Source organism: Lissotriton helveticus, chromosome 4_1 (genome assembly GCF_964261635.1).
Source record: "Lissotriton helveticus chromosome 4_1, aLisHel1.1, whole genome shotgun sequence".
Lineage (NCBI taxonomy): Eukaryota > Metazoa > Chordata > Amphibia > Caudata > Salamandridae > Lissotriton > Lissotriton helveticus.
In genome coordinates this window covers 1,654,210,052-1,654,233,956 of record NC_136063.1, presented here as the reverse complement: position 1 = coordinate 1,654,233,956, position 23,905 = coordinate 1,654,210,052, and the positions used below count along the sequence as shown (strand labels likewise).

The window sequence follows — 23,905 nt, the reverse complement described above, 5'->3', positions numbered from 1 at the left end:
CACAAAGCCAACTAGTGAAGCCATGGATGTCATACGCTCCCAGCAACTCTGCGACAAGCTCAGCACATACTTCCACCATAAGATCAAGGACCTCTACGACAATTTCAGCGAACCAATGCTGGACATCACCCCCCCTCCCGATCAGCCAACTATCTCAACCTGGAAGCCCACTACCGCCGAACACATCACCACGACCATGCATAAAACCCACTCAGGAGCCTCCACGGACCCATGCCCACCGCACATATTCCACAAGGCCGCCGCCGCCATTGCACCCGAACTTGGATGGACCATCAATGGCTAATTCACGTCTGGCAATCTTCCCAGACGACTGGAAGCGGGCGGCGGTTAAACCTCTCCTCATGAAGCCCACGGCCGACCCAACGGACCTGAAAAACTACCGGCCCATCTCGCTCCTCCCTTTAGCAGCCAAAGTCACTGAGAGACAAGGGAACAACCAGCTGACCACCTTCATCTTTGAGAACTCCATCCTAGATGCCTCCCAGTCTAGATTCCGCAGCAACCACAGCACTCTAGACCGCCCTTCTCGCCGCCACAGACGACATCCGCCTGCTACTCGACCAAGGACACACCGCAGCCCTCATCCTTCTAGACCTCTCTGCTGCCTTCGACACGTTCTCCCATCACACCCTAGCAGCCAGACTTCATGACGCCGGGATACAAGGAAACGCCCTTGCCTGGATCCGATCCTTTCTCTCTGACAGAACCTAGAGGATCAGAGTCCTTCCCTTCCTCTCCGAACCCACCGACAAGAATTGTGGAGTGCCCCAAGGCTCATCACTAAGCCCCATGCTCTTCAACATCTACACGGCCCCCCTCACCGCCATCGTCAGACAGCATGGGCTTAGCATCGAATCCTACGCAGATGACACCCAGCTCATCCTCTCACTCATGAAGAATCCCAGAGACACAAGATGCTGCTTCCAAGAGGGAATGAAGAACGTGGCAACCTGGATGAACAACAGCTGCCTTAAGCTCAACTCCGAGAAGACCGAGGTCCTCATCCTCGGACCCTGCAACTCCACCTGGAACAACACCTGGTGGCCCTCCACCCTCGGAAACCGACCCACTCCTACAGACCACGCACGCAACCTCGGCATCATCCTCGACTCCTCCCTCACCATGAACCGCCAGGTCAACGCCATAGTTTCCACAAGCTCCGACTGCCTGCGCATCCTCCAAAAGACCTTCCAATGGATCCCCCCGACTGCAGAAAGACCGTCACCCACACACTCATAACCAGCAGACTGGACTACGGCAACGTCCTTTACGCCGGAATCAAAAGATCCCTCCTACACAGACTCCAGACCATCCAAAATGCCGCCGCCAGACTCGTCCTCGGAACTCAACGTCACGAACACATTACCCAACACCTATACCGGAGCCACTCCTTTTAAGATCATTCCCAAATGCCTCTAACATGCAGCCAGAGGTATGTCTCCCGTGCAGGTTCCCTGGAAACAGAGAACTCACACCCAATCGTCCAGTGCAACACACCACTCATCCACATACGCCCCCCAGACTGGTGAGACAGCATCTACTGCCCCTGAGTCTCATCCTGTCCCCCTCTTAACCAGGAACCAGGTACCATACTCTGGGAACTGGGAGTGGCACTTCCTGCACTGGACTCTATATTGCTGCCACCACTGTACTCCAACCCTTACTGGGGAATCGAGAAAACTAAAACTGCACTCAGGGGATTATCTACCCTCCAGAGCTAATGTATCCTTGACAATTTATTAACCACGTCAGACCAACACCACAACACGCAGCATAGGGGCAGTATCCTACTTCAGATTCTCTGGTTTCTGTCCTTGGCAGGACACCCAACTCAAAGTGCAACAAGAAAACACATTTCCAAAAAAGAACACTCTTAAGGAGAAGAAACAAATCGGCAAAATTAATCCCCAAACTTGTGATTATCTAAATGTAGAGTTTGTAGTGCAACAGCACTGTAAGCAACAGACCTGCACACCTCTTTAACTGAATAATAGTCTGCTATGCAACTAGTTTCAACCAGTGTGGGAGCAACCCTGCTGGGGTTTTGCCCAGAAACCCTATCTGAGAACTGCACTGTCGAGACCTGGAGTCTCCAGGTCTGCAGGGTGCTCACCTTAAAGGTCCCTAAGCTTTCAAAAATCTAAATAACACTTGTATAGTTAGGTTTCAAGTTTATATGAGATAAAGAAGCTCTACATATATATTGTAATTCATCAATAAAACTTAACAATCAAACATAATATGCTCCATTAGAATCACTCATGTCTTTTATAACATAATGAAAAAAATTGTTGAAAAAAATTAAACAAGCCTATTTGTAAAGAACCTTGGGCCAGATGTAGGAGCCCAAATACCGGTCGTAACGGCCGATTTCGGCCGTTACCGACCGGTATTTGGGTTTTGCAATGTAGGGGGCTTAAAATTACAGAATCGTATATTTACTGATTCGGTAAATTACCGAATCGGAAAATATACCGATTCTGTAATTCTAGATGTAGCTAGCACTTCAAAGAGTGCCACAGGCCCTTTAGGAGTCGGTATTTACCACCCAATCCTATTGGGTGGTAAAATACCGAATTCCAGTGTACATGCACATCTGTGCATGTACACCTATGCCATGTGACACACAAGCCTGCAATTGGGGTGCTACAGGGTGTCAAAGTGACACCCCGTTCCCCCTGCCAGGATTCGGTATTTACCGAATCGGTATTTTCAATTGATTCCTATGGGCTTCAAAGCCCATAGGAATCAATGGGGAATACCGATTCGGTATTTACCGAATCGGTAAATACCGAATTTTACAGATTCGGTAATTGTGAATTTAAAATTACCTACATCTGCCTCCTTCCTATTTACCGATTCATAAATACCGAATCGGTAAAATTCGGTATTTATGAGTCGGTAAATTAGTTTTACCTACATCTGGGCCCTTATTTATAGATCTTACAAGGATTCACAACATAAAAATTCACGTAAAACCCAATGCATTTCGGGTTATGTAAAACCCTTCTTCAGGGGTTAGTGTACATTTCCATGTATTCGTGAGAATTTCCTCATTATTCCGTTGCAGGACTAGCTCAGGAATCGCATCAGAATCCTAGTACTCCTGAATGTAGTGACTTCAGTCAGCGCCCAACTCTGCCCTGGCGTGTCGAGTAACGACTTTCTTCTGTGTCGAAGCTTTGGCTTTCGGAAAAATCCGTTGCGTGCTTAAAGCTGTATCGCCATTCCAACAGTTTCACGCGCGTCCTCGCGTCTCCGTGCTATACTGTCACGTGGGAGTCTGACCCTGTGCCTCATGGGAACAGTCCAGCCCGAACTGCCAAGCCATGTCTTGGTATCGCTTTGTTCACCCTAAGTTGGCAGGGTATGCCCAGACGTGGGTCCCTTGCTCACTTTGCCACTGGATTCAAGCTAGCCAGGCTAATGATGGGTGTTACCCCTAAACTGATGCTTGGTTCGGGTCCAGGGAGGACCTGGCCTGGCAGTTCGGGCTGGACTGTTCCCATGATGCACAGGGTCAGACTGATTTGCATATGGCCATGTCTGAACTGGGGTGATGGAGTGAGCTAAAGAATGGTGATGGATTAAACCCAGATCAGCTGACTGGGGGTGAGTGTTTGATTTGCTCTAATGCTCCGTCCATCATCCCCTTTGGTATCGCTTTGATCGCCCTAAGTTGGCAGGGTATGCCCAGACGTTCTTCCCTTGCTCACTTTGCCACTGGTTTCAAGATAGCCTGGCTGATGAGCGTTTTGAACCCGAACTGGTCCCAGGATGCTTGTTTACGCTCCAGGGAAGACATGGCTTGACAGTTCGGGCTGGACTGTTCCCATGAGGCACTAGGTCAGATTGATTTGCATACGGCCATGTCTGAACTGGGGTGGTGGAGTGAGCTAAAGAATGATGATGGATTAAACCCAGATCAGTTGACTGGGGGTGAGTGTTTGATTTGCTCTAACGCTCTGTCCATCATTCCCTTTATTATCGCATGGAAAATAGGGATAATGCCTTCACTGGCACCAACAAACTTCAACTCTCGAGCCTCCAGTCACCGGGACTCACTGGTGCCACTCTCTGCCTCCTCTGGTCTCCTCTTTGCTCGGTCCATGCTGCGGATCTCCTCTGGTCTGGGAGGCAGGTTGAGGAGATGAGGAGAACCCCCACTTCTCAGGGATGCTCTACTTTTCTTGCAGCTCTTCTCTGGATGTGAGGGGAGCTCTTTGAAATGCGGGGCTCTCTCTTTGCTACGAGAGCCCCGATGACCAGCACCAGCATTCTTTCTGCACGCTGGGTTTCCCTCGCTCACAGGAGCCCTGCGCTGCCATTGGTGGCCTCAGCCGCCTCTCTGCACTTCACCCTGTCCCCCTCCTGGGAACCGGGACTTCAAGGTGGCGACCGCGAGACTCCGGCATTCTTCGGCCCTTCCCTCGGGGAGCCGGAAGTCCCGCCTTGCATCAGGCATCAGGCTGCCTGATTTCTCTCCGGCCGCGGCTCTGACCGCAGCGGTGATTTCTCTCTTAGCAAACGCGGGGTGGGCACCCGCTTTACATCAAAACAAGTGCAGGGTGGGCACCCACTCTTCTTGGCTTCATGGGGGAATCCCCACGCTGGGGATTCCCTCTCTCCATTCGTGCTGCGCCGCTCTGCAAAGCCACCGCTCTCTCCCTTCTGGTGATAATTCGAATAAAGCGCTCACCAGGCGAAAGGTGTCACAGCTTCTTAGCAAAAGGTCTCTTAGGTCCTCAGAGATCAAGGGGGCAAGGCAGGGCCTAGGGAGGCTAGCCTTCATGGCAGTTCCTCCTGGGTCCCAGCAGCAGTATGCCTCAGCCAGGTCAGGACCAGCATAGCATCATGTAAAAGGACCAAATCATGAGGTCACAGCCCCTCTACTTATACCACACCATCTCTTTGTCTGCAGCACAGGGCTTGGGGAACCAGATGCAACTGGTTCAGGGGGGATTTGGAGCACTCAGTTTTCCAAGCTCCTCTTCCCCTTTGTCAGGTGGGGGCTAGGTGATCAGACTCACCACAGGTGGCGGGGCCAGAATTCACTAGGGCAGGCACCATCCTATTCAGTCAGGTGATTACCCCTCCCACTACTCCCATCCCAGATGTCCTATTCAGCCCAGCACTGACTCACCCTGCCCCTCCTGGAGCCACACACACCTCCCAGCCCCTGTCACTCATAAGCCAGACATGCAATTCACATCAGGCAGGCAGACACATAGTACTCAGAAATGCCAACTTCTAAAAGTGGCAATTCTAAAATAACCACAATAAATCTGCGCACACCATTGCGTAGAATTTATTCTCACAATGTCGTACATACTAAATTTGACCACACTGCTCCTCCCATAACATGAATTACCACTGACACACACTGATCAGGGAATCCCCTATGCATTTCTATGGACGGGCAGGCCAATTTCAGCAAGGTAACACAGAAAGTGCACGCACTTTACACTGGACCACAGTGTTAAAGTGCCCCGAGTTCTAAAACGACCAACATCATGTCAGAAATAAGTTGGGGAGAAAGGCAAAAAGTTTAGGGATGACCCTGCAAAAAGTCTAACAGTAAGTATATATGTGTGTAGTACACACACACACACCTACTTGCAGTCGCAAGTAGGTAGTTATATTTAGGACCTTTTTTCTACAGGAAAAGTGTTTATTCTTTTGCCAATATGGTTGGGATAATTTGACGAATCTTCGTGAAGTTTCTAAAACTAATGTGGCTGTCAGGTCAGCTGCTATGTTGAAAGTTTCGGGGTGATTCAACAAGCTGGGGACCACAAAAAGGGAGGTCCCGAAAAGCGTTTTCTCCATGTTAATTTGCATATGAAACTTTAGACATGGCTACAGCCCGAACTACTGAACGGAATTACACCAAATTTGACAAAAAGGTAGCTCTTGGGTCAGAAAGCACTCATTCTGTTAAAAGGTATAAATCTGTTAAGTAGTTCCTGAGAAATTTGAACATTGCTCAGTGTTAGAAAGTGGGTTATTAATAGGGGCAAATGTAGGTCTGCCACTGGCAATAAGGCCACTAACACATGATAGGACTCAGCATAGGTCTTAGAAAATTATTCCCATGCTCAACCCTTGGTAACGTAGTTCTGAGCAGACAGGCTTAACTTCAAAGACAGGTATGTAAAGCATTTAAAAACACCATTTCAGGGCGTGGCCAAGATGGCGGCGAGGTAGGACACTCGATTTTTCGGCTCCTGCCCGTCGTCCGCCCGTTGCAGCACAGCACGGCTCCCCAGGGGCCCCAGCTGCATGAGCCGACCCAGTGAACACTACCCGCATCCTCTGGACCTGGTTTGAGCACGGAACCTGCCTTGCAGGTTCCGTGGGAGCAGGATCGGCAGCGCGGGGAGACAGAACCAGCTGCCCTCACGCCAGGGCGGCCTCGACAACGCGGTGGTCCAGGCCCGGACCACCGAGGCAGGCCTCTTTTCTCCCGGTGCCCTTTCTTCGCCCCACCGGACTGCAGACATGCTGGTAGCATGGTGACGGACGGCCGGTCTGCATGCTGAGAGGAGCCGCAGAAGACGCTGCCGGTAAGAGCCATCCGCTGCCCCCGCCGGGTGCGGAGAACTTCCCCAGCGTCAGCGATACCCTCAGGCGCCCGCCGAAGCTGGAAGGGGCCCTACGGGGCCCGTGAACACAGCCGCAAGCAGCACGTGGGAGGAGGCCCGGGCCTACAGGAAGCCCTACGCCACAGTGATCCCGGGTCTGGGGTAAATCAAGGCCCGTCAAGGTCGCAAGGAGTCTGGATAGAGCCAACGCAACCCCGCAGGTTCTGGAAGAGGCCCCGATGCCATCTTAGCCCATATCACCACCAGATCCAGATCGCTGGGGCCCCCCTTCCGCCCATAGATACAATCGTTTGCCCGATGTGACGGCCTGCTAGCCCAGCAGACCATGAGGCACTAGAGTTGGAGCCACACACTGCCCTGCAAGGACCGCCGAGGTTGCTGGACCGCGTTGCTGGCACAGTCGGTAAAGAGAGGGTTTCAAGATTTGCGGGGCAGAGACGTTCCTGACGTGGCCATCAGACACCACCACAGCAACTACGAGGTGCCCAGTGCCTGGCCTGAATGACGTAGCGGTTGGACGGCGAGAGGCTAGGCCCACTGCGACTACCGGGCACTGTCTGGAGAACTGGGGGAGGGGGGCCTCTCCACCAGCATCATTGTTTACACGTGGCATCTGCCCTGTATGGGACACATTGCTGGGCCCCACGACCTTTATAGACTAGCCACAATGCCCCCCCCCCGCAGGTTGCAGCAAGGGCCTGAAGGGACTGGCGAGAGCAGAGAGACTATTCCCCTAGACCGGGGAGCAGCAGGATCCTGGCCACTGGAGACACCATTGGGTTCAGGGGACACAGGTATACCGGCGACCACCGCCACATCAACCCTACCCTAGGGAAACGACAGGAGTATAACCACGAGAGAGTGCAACCAGCACGGTTGCTGCCCGGATGGGGGCACTACCTTTGGCCTTGCACTAAAGGGCCGCCATTGCCTCGGAGGAGATAGTGAAGAGCTCCTGCTTGACCGGCGGAGGCAGCCACCTCACAGAAGGTTCCCCCTGGGCCCAAGCCAACGTTCACCGGCTGGAGGTTGAAAGAATGTCCAAAACCAGAACCAACAAAGTGAAACCCCTCAAGGACATCTTTGGCCGCTCGCAATCCATACCTAACATGGCAACCGTGACCCCCCGAGGCTGAGGCTGCGAAGTGCCCTTCGGCTACTGGAGATGAGCCAATCACGAAGGCCTTCCTGGAATCACTGTTCCTCACTCTTAGAGAGGACATTCAATCAGTGAAGACTGAATTTGCCGCAGAGCTCAAAGAGGTACGCCAGGATGTGGATAGGGTGGGGGAACGGGTTGCCTCCCTCGAGGAGAAAAGCGATGTCACACTATTGGACCTGACCACGATCCAGCAGGAGGTTATCCAACTCCAGGACCAAAACGTCGACATCCAAACCCAGATGGAGGATTTAGAAAACCAATCCCGAAGGCACAATATCAGGATCCGTGGGGTAAGCCTTCAGACGACACCCGCGCCCTCTTCGCATTTACCCAGGGCCTCTTCTGCCACTTCTTGGGGGACGTGCAAGACTCTGATGTGGTCTTGGATAGGGCACATATAACCAGGACTTAGCCCTGATCACGTTGCAGAGGCGCCGCTCCGACAACAAGGGATCTCATACTCTTGGGGGCACCCCTTTCGCCTCATCTTTCGCCATAATGGGAGGCTCCACCAGATCCGTTCATTCATAGAAGCCTGTCGCCTGCTGGGCCTGGCGGAACTAGTGAAGATGACGATGAACGCAGCACCACCTCAAGACCCAAAGTATTCCTGTCGGGGTGGCAGCAGCAGGGCAGGCGTTGGCGTCCCAGGCGGCCGCGCAAGGCTGAGATAGCCAGAGGTCAGCAAGTGGCCCTCACTGCGGCCACTGAGGCCCTTGCCGGAGAAGACTCAACTGCCCAACGATTTCCTTTGAAACGCCGGACCTTCTACTTGCATCTTTGCTGGTTGCGGAGGGCAGTCCCTCCACTTGGCCACACGGCGGGCCCCATTTGGTTGACTGACCAGTCGTCCTGTGATGGCAGACTATTTTGGTTACTTATCCTTGTTCGTACTGTTCCCCGTTGGGGACAAGTTATGGGGTCTTTTTCCTTAGGGGGTATTGGTTTTTCCTTTTTTATAAATGTTTCCCCTTTGTACTTTTTTGGGTGGGTCCCTCCTGTCCACAATTCCCTTCCTCCTACTGTCATGGATTATCATATAACCCTACAGAGTTATTGGTACCCCTCACTGGGCCTGCCCTTTGTGCGCTCATAATAGCCTACACATTTCCCGCACACCAGATGTCACTTAGACTGCTTAAGGTTCTGACCCTCAATGTCCGGGGCCTCAACAACCCCATCAAACGTAGGGCTGTCCATAACTATTTGGAGCACTCCACCGCCGATATTTGGCTCCTACAGGAGACACACCTGCTGTACAAAGACCATCACAGGATGTAATCCCGAGCCTTCCCCACACAGTTCTTCTCCTCCAACTCCACTAAATCGGCAGAGGTAGCTATACTTGTTTCCCGTTCCTTCCAGGGCAAGGTACTCCAGAAAGATACTGAGATCAGGGGTCGCCTGCTCACATACCAGTTCCTGGTAGCTGGGGTATCTCTTATAATAGGCTCGGTGTACGCCCTCAATGAAGGCCAGGACAAATTCCTCCACAAAGCACTCACAACAAGCAACAGCTAACTCAGAAAGGCGCCTGCTACTGGGGGGTGACTTGAATCTTGTCTTCAACAATATTACCGACCGCTCCTGTCAACTCACTAGCCAAGTGGGGGCTCTCTCACGGTTGGGGTTAGCCCACATCCATGAACTAGGTCTCGTCGACCTGTGGCGTCATTTCCACCCTCACAGTCGAGTGTACACCTATTACTCAGGAGCCCACAAAACCTTTGCCAGACTCGATTATTTCCTATGCTCCACTCCATTACAGGCACTAGCCACTGACACCGACATCCTCACTGTGTCCCTATCGGACCACTCTCCGGTCATAGCCTCCTTCTCGCTCCCACACACACAGCTACCTCTGCGACACTGGCGCCTCCGCGACTCCCTATTACACCAGGCCTCCATAATTGACCCGATTAAATCCTCCATCTCAAACTATCTAGCCCTCAATGCTAATCCAGATACCTCCCTAGCGACACAATGGACTGCTCTTAAAGCGGTCTTGCGGGGAGAATTCATAGCTATCTCTACAGCTATCAACAAAGAACGTAGTCAAAAAAGAGCTGAGCTCACTCAGAGTCGCTGAGTTAGAGCAGATGCACCAACGCACTGGGGCAGCCAGGGCCTGGCGCCAACTTTGCACGGAACGAAAGCAGCTCGCGGCGCTGGACCAGGACAAGGGTGAATATGCGGCTCTTCGCCTGCGCCACTCCTATTACACCAGAGGGGATAGGTGTGGCCGTCTTCTGGCCCATAAACTGCGGGAAGCGAGACAACGACAGGGGGTGCAAGCCATCCGTCCTTCTGGGGGGGGCCCACCTCGGATGATGTAGCCATCGCAGAAGCCTTTCCAAGACTTCTATGCTAAGCGTTATTCGGGCGATTCCCTGGACGCGCTCCGCAGCTTCGAATATCTGGAGGCGGCGCAGGTACCCGCTCTTAACCCTGTACAGGCCGCCTACCTAGATAGAGACATAGGGACGGAAGAAATTATTGCGGCAATTTCTCGCCTCTGGCTCGGTTAATCGTCTGGCCCGGATGGCTACACCGCAGCCTTTTATAAAACCTTTTGTAATCAGGTGGCCCCATTATTGCGGGACCTCTTTAACACGTTCGCACACACGGGCGCCATTCCAGAGGAAATCCTAGACGCCTCGATTGTAGTTATCCCGAAGCCCGGAAAGGATGCAACCCTCTGCAGCACGTACAGGCCGATCTCCCTCTTAAACATAGATATTAAAATATACACAAGCATCCTTGTGACACGCCTGGCCACCTACATGCCCCAATTGGTGGAGCCGGGCAAGCGGGCTTCATATCCCAAAGGCAAACAAGCGACAACACGAAGAGAGTATTACACCTCATAGAAAAAGCATCTCGCACGCAAGGGGAAAACATGTTACTGGCAATCGAAGCAGAGAAGGCCTCAATTGGCCCTATTTAGAACAAGTACTACAGAAATTCAGTTTCGGAGAAAAGTTGCGCACTCACATTCTAAATTGCTATCGTTCACCTCAGGCCACAGTTCAAGGCAAAGGGCAGACATCCTCCCGATTCCTCATAGGCAGGGGTACTCGACAGGGATGCCCCCTCTCTCCCCTCCTCTTTGCACTGTATATGGAGCCCCTTGCGCGGAGAGTCAGACACCACCCCCTTATCACCGGGAATAAATTCCAGGGAGACACACACAAGATAAGCCTTTATGCGGATGACATTCTGCTCTCTCTCACTGACCCTATTCAGACAATGCAAGCTCTATTTATTGAACTGCACAGCTTTGCGCAGGCATCGGGGTTTAAAATTAATACGGACAAATCCACTGCCCCATATATCTCACTGTCTGCAACTACGCTGGCTCGCACACAGGAAGAGTACCCTATCCAGTGGTCTACTACCACGGCCCTTATTTAGGGGTGCAACTAGGCTCCACCATACCAGCCACTGTCACTGCTAACTATGACAGGCTCCACACACATATCCGAAGGGAACTGGGCAAATGAAAAAAAACACTATCCCCTCTCCTGGCTGGGTAGAATAGCTGCCACCAAAGTGACAATTCTCCCCGAGATCCTCTATCTATTCCAGACCCTTCCTCAACACCCCCCCCGTTGGTTGGATTCTTCAAACCCAGTCAGATCTGGCACAATTCATATGGCAGGGCCGCAAACCACGTTCAAGCACGCGATCACGGTCCTACCCCCAGAGCGGGGAGGTGTTGGAATACCTGATCTACAGCTTTACTTCTATGCTGTACAGCTCTGCAACTTGGAGGAATGGAACCGGCTCGATTCCGAAAAACACTGGCTGTTCCAGGACCAGGCAGTTGCAGCCATGCCCCTGCAGGGTATTCCCTTCCTTTGGAAGAAGCATAGACCACCTAATCTCTATGCTTCGTACATCACAAGCACATTTACGGAGGCCTGGGCTCACACTGCTAGCACTCATGAGCTGACATCATTTCCCTCCCCCTGACACCACTGTTTAATAATCCTGATTTTTACCCGGGAGTAGATCCAAAAGCGTTTACGAACTGGTGCTCCACCCCATGCCGATCTCTGGGACATCTGTTCGATTTAGAGGGCATCATCCCATTCCCACAGCTTAGATCAGACTACGGTGTTCCAGAGACGGGACGCCTGCCATATTTACAACTCAGGCATTGGGCACTTCAGCCGCAAGTCAAACCTGGTGCTCATCGCCTATTAACCCCATACGAGAAGTGGCTGATCCTCTGATAAAAAATGTATCTCTGACCTTTATCAACACTTACTAGCAACCACTACCCTTACATATAATGCTGGATGGGTACAATGGAAACAGAAGCTGGGTAGGACTTTATCCCACAAAGAATGGGACGGCATATACTACAGGGCCCGACACTCGGTGTATCACGCAGGTCTTACTGAAACGCTGACCAAGGTTGCCACCTATTGGTATTATACACCGGAGCGCCTGCATCAATTTGACTCCCACCTTAGCGCTTTGTGCTAGCGGGGTTGTGGGGAGGTGAGAACTCTGGAGCACCTTTTATGGAGTTGTGACCGCATCCAACCATATTGGACACCAATCCCCGATGACATAGATTCTCATCTTGATACACAGCTCCTGCGCTTCCCAGCATACATCCTCCTTGGTCTACCCAACCCGCTAACATATCCCTTAAAATCCCAGAAGGGTTGATTAATCACCATTGCCCTAAGGGCGGCCACCTAGAACATATTGGGGCATTGGCACTCTTCCCAGACTCCCCCACATTCAGGTTGGCTACAGAGACTTTGGATGATACTGGGGATGGAGAAACTAACCCTCACACTGGCGGGCAGGGGGGATGAATTTGCGGAGTTGTGGCGTCCCTTCCTGACTTTGCTTACAATGAAATTCCGGGAATTGACATGCCCTCGCTATCTTAGGCTACTCCGTCTAGCGGACATGCAGATCCCACCAAAGCGCAATCCCAAACAGTCACAATAATTCTCCTTAAATTGAGCACTCTTCCCCTTTCCTATTTTTTGTTTTGTGGACAGGGGGTGGGGGGGTGGGATGGGCTGGGCTGGGGTGGGGGGGTATTTGTTATCCTGTTTCTCTTACTCCTCCGGAGGGCTTTCTCTTTTAGACCCGCTCCCTGCATATTACTCAGTAATGCTATCATTATGGACATTTGATGTCTGTATTGCACTGTCTTTACAGAGCAGGGGGCCCTGTGCTTCTTTCTCTGTTTGAAATCAATACAAGATTTAAACCATAAAAACACCATTTCAGTAAATAATTAAGACACAACGCATAATAAAAATCCAACAACAATCTATAAACATAGAAAATATTTGTATCTTTAAAATGACACCAAAACGACAAAACCCCAATGTAGGGAACCGGAGATATGAATTTTCTAAGATTTCATAAAATATAGCACTTAGAAGATTATAGCACCATATTGTAATGCCTGCTTGCGATAGACCGGACCCAAGTCAAAGTTTCAGGCCAGGCGCGATGGAGCCCTGAACGGCTACAGCTCGCGGCAGGTCCCAGTCTCAGTTTCTACCTTCACACTTAGAAACTTTTCTGGAGCTTTTCTCCTCGAGGCCCCTCGAAACTCCCAGCCAGTCCGGATTCGGATTCTGGCTTGACTTGTGACAAGGTCCCGGTCAACTTCCCTTGAGCAGACTTAGAAAATATTTCAATATTAATTCAACGGGACAACCCAGGAATCCAGGCCGACACGTGATGGAAGGCAAGCGGCTTGGATCTCGGGGTTGCTCCCGGTCACCTTTTCTACGAACGGACCTAGAATCTTTTCTGGAGCTTTTTCTCACGGGGTCTCTCGATGCTCCTCATGTAGCCGGATCCGGTGAGGGTTCGCCGGCTTCAGATTTTGTCAATCTCTGGAAGTTGAAGCTATGGAGCTTTTAGCGGGACGAACCTGGTTGGCTTGGCCGGCTCGCGTTGAAGGCAGGGGGACTGGCTTGCCAGGTTGAGTAGGTCCCTCTATGGAGCTTTTTTTCAAAGTTGGTCCAAAGTTCTCCAAACTTCTTGAACTTCTTCCTGAAGTTCCTCAAGGGGTCCCAAAGTGTCTCAAACTCACTCCAAGGTCTGGAAGCTTCAAGATGGTCCTTGAAAGTTGAGGACGTCAGATCCCACAATACACTTTTACAAAACGCTTATAAATCCACTGATGGTTCTCCAAGGTGTAGATTTAGTTGGTGATGTTCCAGATGAGCACTTTTAACCTGCAGATTTTAGGGAATCCACTCTTTAGTTCTTTTCCAGCAAGATAATCCACAGGGCTATAGTTTCAGATGGTGCAGTCTTCAAAGGACAGGCCTTAGAAATCTTTGCACAAAAAAAATTCTCAACAAGGCACTTCTTGCTTCAGTAAGTTTCAAGCAGCAGATCTGGAGGGCTCTTCTCCGCACCTCTCAGATACTTATTCCAAGTTCTCTGGGTCATGCAGCAGGTCACTTCTGACCAATGGGAGCAGGGTAACTCCTCATAGTTATGACCACTTCCTATAGAGTGTGGCATTATTTTGTCCAAGAGTGCATCAAATCTTCCAAATCCATAATGGGCGATTTTCTAGCAAGGAGGTAAGAGCTGGCTAAAAACACCCCTAGGATGGCTAAATTACTCTTCCCCCTGCATCTGCTCATACCTTCCTTAATCCTAACATCTGCCTAAGGTGGGAAGTTCAGAGCTGTAACTGACACAATGATCTCTGCTCTCCCCTTTGAACAGCATATTTTACGACCCCTTCCCCTGGCCTGGCATTCCTATGGAACAGCACACTGCCCTGCCAGCAGATCTGGTTAACCCCAGGGGCTCTTTATCACCTCTTCAAGGCAGCCTGGTTAATCCACTTAACTCTGACCAATCAGGGCAGACCACTGGAAGGCTGAATTTGAACCTACAAACTTCTTGTATGTACACTTTAGGAGAAATTCAACAATATGATATTGTTGGATTTATTAATACCATTCTGGGAAGTTTTTCAATTGCATTTTTATCCCTCTCCTATCAATAGTTATTAATCAATAACTTTCTACCATGTTACCCTATGTAATAGGGGATTTGCAATGGAAAAAATTACTTGCGCCATTTTTACAAAAACATATTTTATAAGTACGTGCCTTATATCTACAGGAACCCCACCCCATGTGCAACTAGAGGAGGCTTTAGGGGTTCTGAAACTGTAGAAATATTGCAGATCCTCCCTTTACAGTGCCCCTAGCATCAAAGTCGAATTTGAGCAGCACTGTACCACAATGTGGGGAATGAAATGTGAAATTTCACTTTACCCAGACATATACAACTCATTTTATAGGGTGTAACTTATAAATACCTGACCCCCCACCGCTGGGATATCTAGGGGAGGCCCTGAGGTCTCCAATTTTAAGGGCTCCAAACACCAAAGTCGTGTTTGGGAACAATTTACTTTTTTAAATCAGTCCTGGCATCCAAGGCTGTTTTTAAACTGACCTCAGGCTTCAGCAGTGCACACATGCAAGTGCAGAAAAAGGCTGCTGGCCACTAAACTGCCATGCCCAGGGTACTGGGGACTTCTAGGTAGTTTCAACCCCCCTGCCCTATTATATACTAGGGGCCTATAGGGGAGTTCATGCCAATCACAGCGGTACCCCACCATACCATTGTGTACCCTAGTGTATGTAGGTGTCTTAACTGTGTTCTAATGTGTTTCTTTCAACATAGCACTGGACCTGGGCCTGGTTAGGCAGAGCCCAGAGTCAGTAAAAATCAGTTACCACCAGTATCAGTCAGCAAAAAGTTGGGGCAGCCCCGAGGTCCGCCACCTCCTCGGGCTAATTTTACAATTAAGTGTGGGGGATCCAATCCCCCCCACGCAGCCCCGGGTACCGCCACCTCCCCGGGGCTATTTTAACGATGGCAGGAGGGCCGCATGGCCCCCTTCCTGGTGTTGGAAAGACCAACCCCCCAGGGCCGGCTCCAGCAATGTTCCGGAGTGCCCACCCACGGGACATTGCAGTTTGCTATGCGATGGCAGGAGCACCGCTCCCACCATCCCATAGCAAACAGTGCGCTTGCTTTGAACATTTAGCTATTTACCCCCAGGGAGCTGCATCTCAGCAGCCCCCCGTGGGGTAAAAAGCAATGCCGGCTCCCGCAGCTCATCTAACTATAACTGCTGAATTTCTCTGGTTTGTATAAGTGAAATGTCAGCCTAACTATAACGTTCCTGAAACCTTTGTTTTTTTCAGTGAATGTCTAAGGTTTACACCAAAGAAGACTATCCAAGCCAAACGACCAAATCCAAAACACAGAACAAATTTGTCCAAAAATATAACGCATGCTTATAAAAAGACTAATATTCATGAGTACCTTGGTTTAAGTAGGTGAGTGTTTCATCATACAGTTTGACAGCTGGAGAGGTGGCAGCGCAGAGAACATATTTAAATGGCGGTTGGTCGGCTTCACTGTCCGGCTGCAAATTACAGTCTTCTTGCTTGAAAATGGGTAAGGCCAAAACATCACTAAAAAAAAACACAACAAAATATTCACTTAATTTAATCCATAATCCGACTGTACCAAAGATAATTTTATCTATCTCTTGTGGGTCCTCCCATCCCCACAGAAAGAAATGCAATAAATTAGTTTAATGTAAAACTTGCTTCCGATAGGTTAATTGGGGTGTCATAAAATGTTTTCAAGAGTAACTGGCTTTCAACACACATCTATAGAAGGGGCACAACTGTTGCAAAATCAACAGTGTAGTGATGATTACACAACACTTTTATCCAAAGTGATTCACGTCTGTACGATGAGGAGTATAGCAGAACAGACATAAGTTTCGATACTTAGAGACTCATTCAGAAAAATATAACCATTCAACATAAAAAATCTGAAGTTACTGATTTGTAACTACAATATTCTCCATTAATGCTATGTTTTCTCTGTTAATAAACCTTTGGCACTTGTAGGATATTGGACATTTTAAAAGCAGTTTAAAAATCTCAGAGGCCAGGGAATTTGTAATTAGTGCATTATTTGTACCCTACCCGTAGTAGCTCCTCACCTTCACCAAACTGAATAATATTCACTTTAGGCCTCACCTCTCAGTTAAGAACATGTTACAATAGTCAAGAAATATGTGGTACTAGCTGGAGGCTTTTTGTTTTAATAACATTAGGGAATTTACTTGAATCCTTCTGTAACAGCCTTTTTTTCTTAGTAAAAATGTAACTCATGACTTTACTTGTGTTTGCCATGTAACTGGTCGTCATCGAAGTACTGTCGTATTCTACACAATAACTTACTACTTCCAACTAGCAGCAGTTGACTAGATCCTATGACGCCCTTCCAACAGGGTGCTCACGAGAAGGCGAAGGACGCGGTGAAGACTTCCTCTCTGTTCATGGTCGCAGGTTTAAGGGGTGGGAGTACATACGTGCAGGTGCTTTTTTTATTTGAATATGGATGTTCTTATTAGTAAAATAGTTATCTTCATGGTGGACACTAAAGGAGCTCATTGTTGTCGAAGAAGAACTTTTCCCCTTTTGTCACAGATATACCCGACGGGTCTCCGATATTTTCTGTACTAAGACCTACTTGTGTTCAATGGAAATCCTTCTTGGCTACTAATATTATTAGCGATGCAGTAGTAACTACAGTTAACAAGATTATATTAGTGGCCATTATATGCAAGATTACTACTAGTGATCACCTCCATACTTTAGGGACGGTTGCCAGCAGTAATGTAAAACATACTTTGTCTATGTGGAATGCTTCTACATAGGTAATATCTGCCCCTAGCACCAAGTTAATAATATTAGTAATAGTCTCTCCAACGTGATTTTATATTTATCAGTGTTAGACCTGGCCCTTTTTGCAGGTTTATCCCCAAACATTTTCCCTTTTGCTTCCTATTTTTGTAAGCCTGTTTTTATTGGCTATAGGACTCAGGGCACTTTTCCACTGCTGATCAGGGCTAAGGTGCTTATGCTCTCTGTGTAAATTGTGATTATGATTGGTTATAGGAAAACAAAGGGGAGAGCAAGGGATGGTGTTCACCAAGGGTGAACGGAAAGTACTCCTGATCCCCTGATCAAGGACTGAATTAAACAAAGAGAGGAGTACCCCCAGAGGAAAAACAGAAGGTTTCCTAATGGGGTGTTTTGACTGACAAAAGGGAAGGATTCATCCTTTTGTAAAAAAACCCTCACTCACCAACCTAGTGGTGACATGCTTCATCATCGGGGTCCACCCTGGTGGCCTAGCGTCACCAGGGTGTGCTTCAACACCTGAGGTACAGTGGAGCAGGTTGTGAATGTAAGTGCAAAAAAAGAGATGTTAAAAATTGTCCTGGTTTAACTTATAGAAAATATGAATTTTATTTTAAAGCAACTGGACAATATTAAAAAAGGGGCGAGATACTGAGAGGGAAGTTACGGCCAAAGTATCTCTATATGTGTATTGGTGTGTCGGTCAACATGTTTCTACCTTGATTGGGAGTACCAGGTATTCATCAGGACCATAAACAAGGAGATGGACGGTATGTACCCCCTAAAAGGCACACCCTATCCTAAATCCTCGTGTACCTACTAGCAAAATCGCCAATGGTAGTATGCTCGGTCAAAAATGGTTGAGCATGAATAGTAAAAAGCAAAAGACTTCTGTTATGCTGTCAATTGCTTCGGCGGGCAGGGGGTAGTCTCGTCATGCAGTTAGACATATTAGTTCTGTAGTGACGCGCGAGGCCAATTACCTACATCTACCATACGCTGCTCGGCTCCTCTATTATGATTGGTTATCCATGATTGGCATACTTGATTTACTGGTAAGTCAGGGCCTGTAAATCAAATGCTACTAGTGGGCTTGCAGCACTGCTTGTGCCACCCACATAAGTAGCTCTGTAAATGTGTCTCAGAACTGCCACTGCAGTGTCTGCATGCACAGTTTTAAACAGCCCTGTCGACCTGGTAAGTGCACCCAATTGCCAGGCCCTACCCAACCTTTTCTTACATGTAAGGCACCCCTAATGTAGATCCAAGGTAGCCCTGTGGGCAGGGTGAAGTGTATGTGAAAGGTGAGACATATACTGGTGTGTGTTGCATGTCCTGATAGTTAAATACTGTGCATTTCATTTTCATGATTGAAAGGCTGTCTGTCCCATAGGTTAACATGGGAGCTGCCTTGCAATATCTTACAAGTGTACCTTTCCACTGGGGCAAGATAGAGAGATGGAGTCTATGCTCTCTGAACTCAGAATTTAATAACTCACCTTTTAGTAAAGTGGATTTTGAATTGTGGGTTTGAAAATACCAGTTTTAGAAAGTCTGTATTTTCTTGCTTTACCATTCTGCGTGTCTCTGTGTCAGGATTCCTCTGACAGTGAAACGGAAGTGTGCGGGGACTCTACTAACGGCACTCTGTTGCCTTACCTGCAGGCCGGGCCGGAGCCCTTTAAAGGAGAGGCCTCGGAGGAATACCCAGAGGCGTGGCCTATAACATTTCCTTCAGCAGCCAATCCGGCAAAGGAAAGGACGAAACAAGAGAGGCGGAGCCCTGCACGTATGCGGAAGGAGTATCCCGGGAGAAGAGAGGGTCGAAAGTGTGGAAGTCGGCGAACAAGGAGGAACGAAGAGAGCGGGAGAAGGGAAGCGCAGCAGGAGAGGAAGACGCCAAGCCAGGGGGCCTACAAGACTGCGGTCCGCCCCGCCACCCTTCAGGAGGGGAGGGTGGCTTGGCAAGGTACGGGCGAAACTGCAAGGGTTTTCTGGGCCCGGTAGGGGTGGGGAACGAGAGGGAGGTCACGGCCGGGGCTCACTTGGTGTCGGCGTTTTTGCAGTGATTCATCCCTCACTCCCCGCTACCCTTATCAAGAAGAGAGCCGATTCCCCCTTATTCATACTTCCTATATCTTGTTTTATTTTGGACTTGGTCTCTCCCCGGCACCGGAGCGGTGGACGTCTTGGAAGACAGAACGACCCTACAATCCCCCTTCCCTTGGATGCCAGTTGGGAAACGAGAGATGCGGCCGGACTTGAATTAAAGAGAAATACCGGACTCTGAACTAAAGAGGCCTACCGGACTCTGGACTAAAGAGGCATACCAGTTTCTGAATTAAAAGAAGCGAATAAAGGCTCGTGTTTGTACCAGCTTTGGTTCTAGCGTGGTTTAATACCCCCTCAGGACGCGACTCCATTACAACTTAGTGGTGAATGCGGGCATAGCCCCTATTGATACAAGATGGAGAGCATGATACACCAGCTAAAAGAGGGATAGGCCTAATTGGAGTGGGCTATGAAAAGAAGCTCCAGCCAGGCCGAGATGGACAGAGCTACCTTTACGGTGGCCATACAGCAACAAGCTGACCAGATGGTCAAGTTGGCAGAGGGCCAGAACTAACTTATAGCGGGCCTTAGTCAAGGTAGAAGCCCTGCCCCCCCTGGTACGGTCATCCCGCTACAGAAGTATGAACCAGGGGAGGACCCGATCTCCTTTTTCCTAAACTTCGAAAGAGCCGCCTGGGCCAGTGGCTGGCCGGCGGATTGCTGGCCCTTCAACCTGGCCCCTCTGCTTACAGCCGAGGCTCAAGCAGCATACCAGATCGTGAACAAGGATGGCACCACAGCTTATGGTATAGTAAAACAGTACATATTGAACCGTCTAGGGGTGAACGACGAGACCCAACGTCTCAAATTTAGGCAAGAAAGGGGCCTTGCAGGTGACAACCCCAAGACACTGTTTTACAAGATCAAGGATGCTGCTGACCGTTGGCTAAAACCCCAAGAATCAAGTATGAAGAAGTGATGAACAAAATCTATTTGGAACAGTACCTCGAGGCCCTACCCTATGGTACCCATTGCTGGCTTAAACAACATGTGGGCCTGACCTTGGAACACGCTATTGAAATGGCTACCTGCTATTCTCGCGCCCAAAGTCGCCCTTCTATTAAAGAGCCAGAGAAACCCCAGAAAGGGGTTCAACTGCCAAAATACTACCGGAAAACCGTACAAACCCCTGTGGAAATACCCAGAAACCGGACTGGAAGACTAGACAGCCCGATGACGCCCGACCCTCAATGTTTTGAGTGGGGCCACATAGCCCGCTACTGCAGGAAAAAAGGGACAAACCTGAAGACGAACCGATGGACGTCAGTTATGCTCCCCGATCCGTCCACTTTGCCCAAGAGACAGGACACATCTATTATGTGAGTATGTGGGTGAATCAGAGAGAAGTACTTGCCCTTTTAGATTCAGGGTGCAAACACTTGTTAGCCAGGGAAGACATAGTCCCCAGCACAGCTTTTCTTCCAGAGCAAACTGTTCATATCCATTGTGTGCATGGAGATACTCAAGAGCACCCCACGGCTCAGTTGACCGTCCACACCAAGACAGGCAGTAGCATTCCGATCCTTGTAGAAGTCCTCCCTACCCTTCCTAAAGGTCTGATTCTGGGGGTTGATAGTCCTTGTTTTTCCCTACTTATATCTAACGCTTTAAAAGTAGGATCAGCAGATACCAGGCCGTATAATACCCTTCTGTCTTCCGAACCCTGGGCTATTGATAACAACTTTAGGGCAGCTCAACTGAATGATGCCTCTCTCCGATATGCCTGGCAGGGAGCACAGGAAACAAGAGACAACCCCAGACCCAGTTACCCTTGTTTTCTGGAACAAAATGGGCTCCTCTATCGTCTTGCCAAGGAAGGGGCGGAGCCCCAATTACTAGTTCTCACCAGCTTCAGGGACCAAATCCTTTTTTTTGCCCTCTCCCATCTCCTCGCCGGCCATGTGGGGGCGGAAAAGACCACTCAGGCGATACTCAGTAGTTTCTATTGGCCAGGCATATACCTTCAAACAAAGAAATACTGTCAAGAGTGTGCCATATGCCGGAGAAGGAATCCCTATGTTCCCCCAAAAGTCCCCCCACAGCCCTTACCCCTCATAGGTCGTCCTTTTGAGAGAGTGGGTATGGACCTCATAGGGCCTCTCCCTAAGTAAAGCAAAGGCCACCAGTATGTTCTAGTTTTGATCGATTATGCTACACGGTACCCTGAAGCACTTCCATTAAGGACAGCCACCACCACCACAATAGCACAAAGGGTAATAGAGGTGTATTACCAATCTGGGTGAAAGTAAATCTAAGGGTGCAAATTGAGGTGGTGGATACAAATTCCCAAGATATACTAGCATTAAAAATCAATATACGCGAAGGGAAAAACCTATTCCTAATAAATATCTATAATAGGCCATCACCCTCATCAAGTGAATCGTTAATATTATCTAAATTAGACTGCTTCTTAAGTAGATTGGATGGTAGGGAGGATTATATTGTCCTGGCTGGCGATTTAAATTGCAATTATGAGCCAATTTTGGGCCTTAGTGATATCTTTGAAGAGGAAGATCAGGCTAATAAAATCCCCGCTTTGAAGAATGTCAAATCAGTAAAATGCTCAGTACTGGCTCTACAAATAATCAAAATATGTACGGAATACTGTCTCAGGGCCTGCAATGGACGGTTATCGTCTGATAGTATGAAAAAGCCAACCTTTACTAGAGGAAACTGTAAAAGTAATATAGATTTTGTGATTGCTTCCATACCAACTTGAGCGTATCTCCTTGACTTCGAGATAAAGGAGAGATTAGAAAGCGACCATTTCCCTCTATACCTTGCGATGGAAACCTCCCTGTTGGGGAATCAGTCCTTCCTCACCCAGTAGAAGAAAATTATGGAGGCAACACTGAGATTCATATTAGTAACAATAGGAGATCACTTAAATGGCCATTCATATTGGATCATGAGGATATTCTCACAGAAATATACACACTTTTTGTAGGGATCTTTGAATCATATACAGATCCCATGTTAGGAGAGGAAAATAAAACCCATTTTATATCACTACATCAAGAATTCTTCACTGACTTAAAACTGTTAGTCACCAAAATGCCTAAGAAGGACCAGCAAAAGACACAGAATCTCCCCCATAGCAAACCTTGGTATGGTAGAACTTGTAGAGAGTCTAAAAGGGCACTTTTATTAGCGATTAAATCTAAGCTACCCCTTGACATTAAAACAGCTAGGAACAATTACAAGTCGATACAAAAGACTTCTAAAATTGCTTGGGAGGAAGAAAAATGGGCCGATATGCTGATGGCTGCTAAATCACGTGATAACACAGCTTTTTGGAGGCTAGTAGCAAATGGGAACCGTGTAGGGAGAGTGGTTAAGGATGTCTATCTGGACGAACAAACCTGGATTAGCCACTTTACTAATCTCTACAAAAGATATGATGAACCACATATGTACATGATTGGCATAAGTGAAGAACCCTAACAGATTGTCTGGATTTTACATTGGGTGAAACCAAGCTGGCAATTAGCCAAATAAAGTCTGGCAAAGCCCCAGGGTTAGACAAGATTCCGGGGGACTTATATAAGCACGACTTAGAAATATGGGCACCTTATATTAATTATTTGTGCAATAAGCTATCAGCTACATTAGACTTTCCCGAAAGTTGGAAGGGAGCTGAAATTGTTTTAATTTCTAAAAAAGGAGATAGGATGGACCCCTCTAATTATCGGCCAATCAGCCTAATGGATATACTTCAGAAAATGTATTCACGACACATTTTATTGCGTGTTAGTGATTGGTTGGAGGATAATGCAATTCTAACAAAATACCAAGCCGGGTTCAGATCCAAAGTTAGTACAATAGACCAGATTTTTAGATTTTGCTGCCTTTACTGGAAATATGTAAAGATTAAAAGGGGTGATCTATATGTTGCCTTTGTTGATTTAAGGGCAGCATTTGATTTAGTGCCACGCAATCTTTTATGGAAAACGCTAAATGCAGTAGGGCTGCCAAATAATTTATTAGTTCAGATTAAAGAGTTACATGAAGGGAATTTTGCAAAAATTCGATGGGGCCCTAATGGTGAACTTACCCAAAAAATCCCTATCGAGCGTGGCGTCCGCCAAGGTTGCGTACTGGCCCCCACGCTCTTTTCCCTCTTTGTGAAGGACATCCCCTCACATTTAGAGGGATGTAAAAATGACTCCCCAAAACTGAACGGTGAAAAGGTAACATCCCTATTATTTGCTGATGACACTATTTTAATTTCTCAAACAAAAAAAGGTCTCCAG

At 48.6% G+C, this 23,905-nt stretch overlaps 1 protein-coding gene across 3 annotated transcripts in view; it reads right to left on the bottom strand.

Moving 5' to 3' along the window:
- The window catches only part of UBP1 (upstream binding protein 1), a 550,328-nt gene that overhangs the window by 393,115 nt on the left and 133,308 nt on the right, over positions 1-23,905 (bottom strand). For all 3 annotated transcript variants that reach the window (XM_078688332.1, XM_078688330.1, XM_078688331.1), the window contains one exon: positions 16,141-16,292. Coding sequence is in view for 2 of the 3 variants with exons in the window: in XM_078688330.1 (XP_078544456.1) it covers positions 16,141-16,292 (152 nt within the window). In the remaining variant the exon portion in view is untranslated. The remainder of the gene's footprint in view (positions 1-16,140; positions 16,293-23,905) is intronic.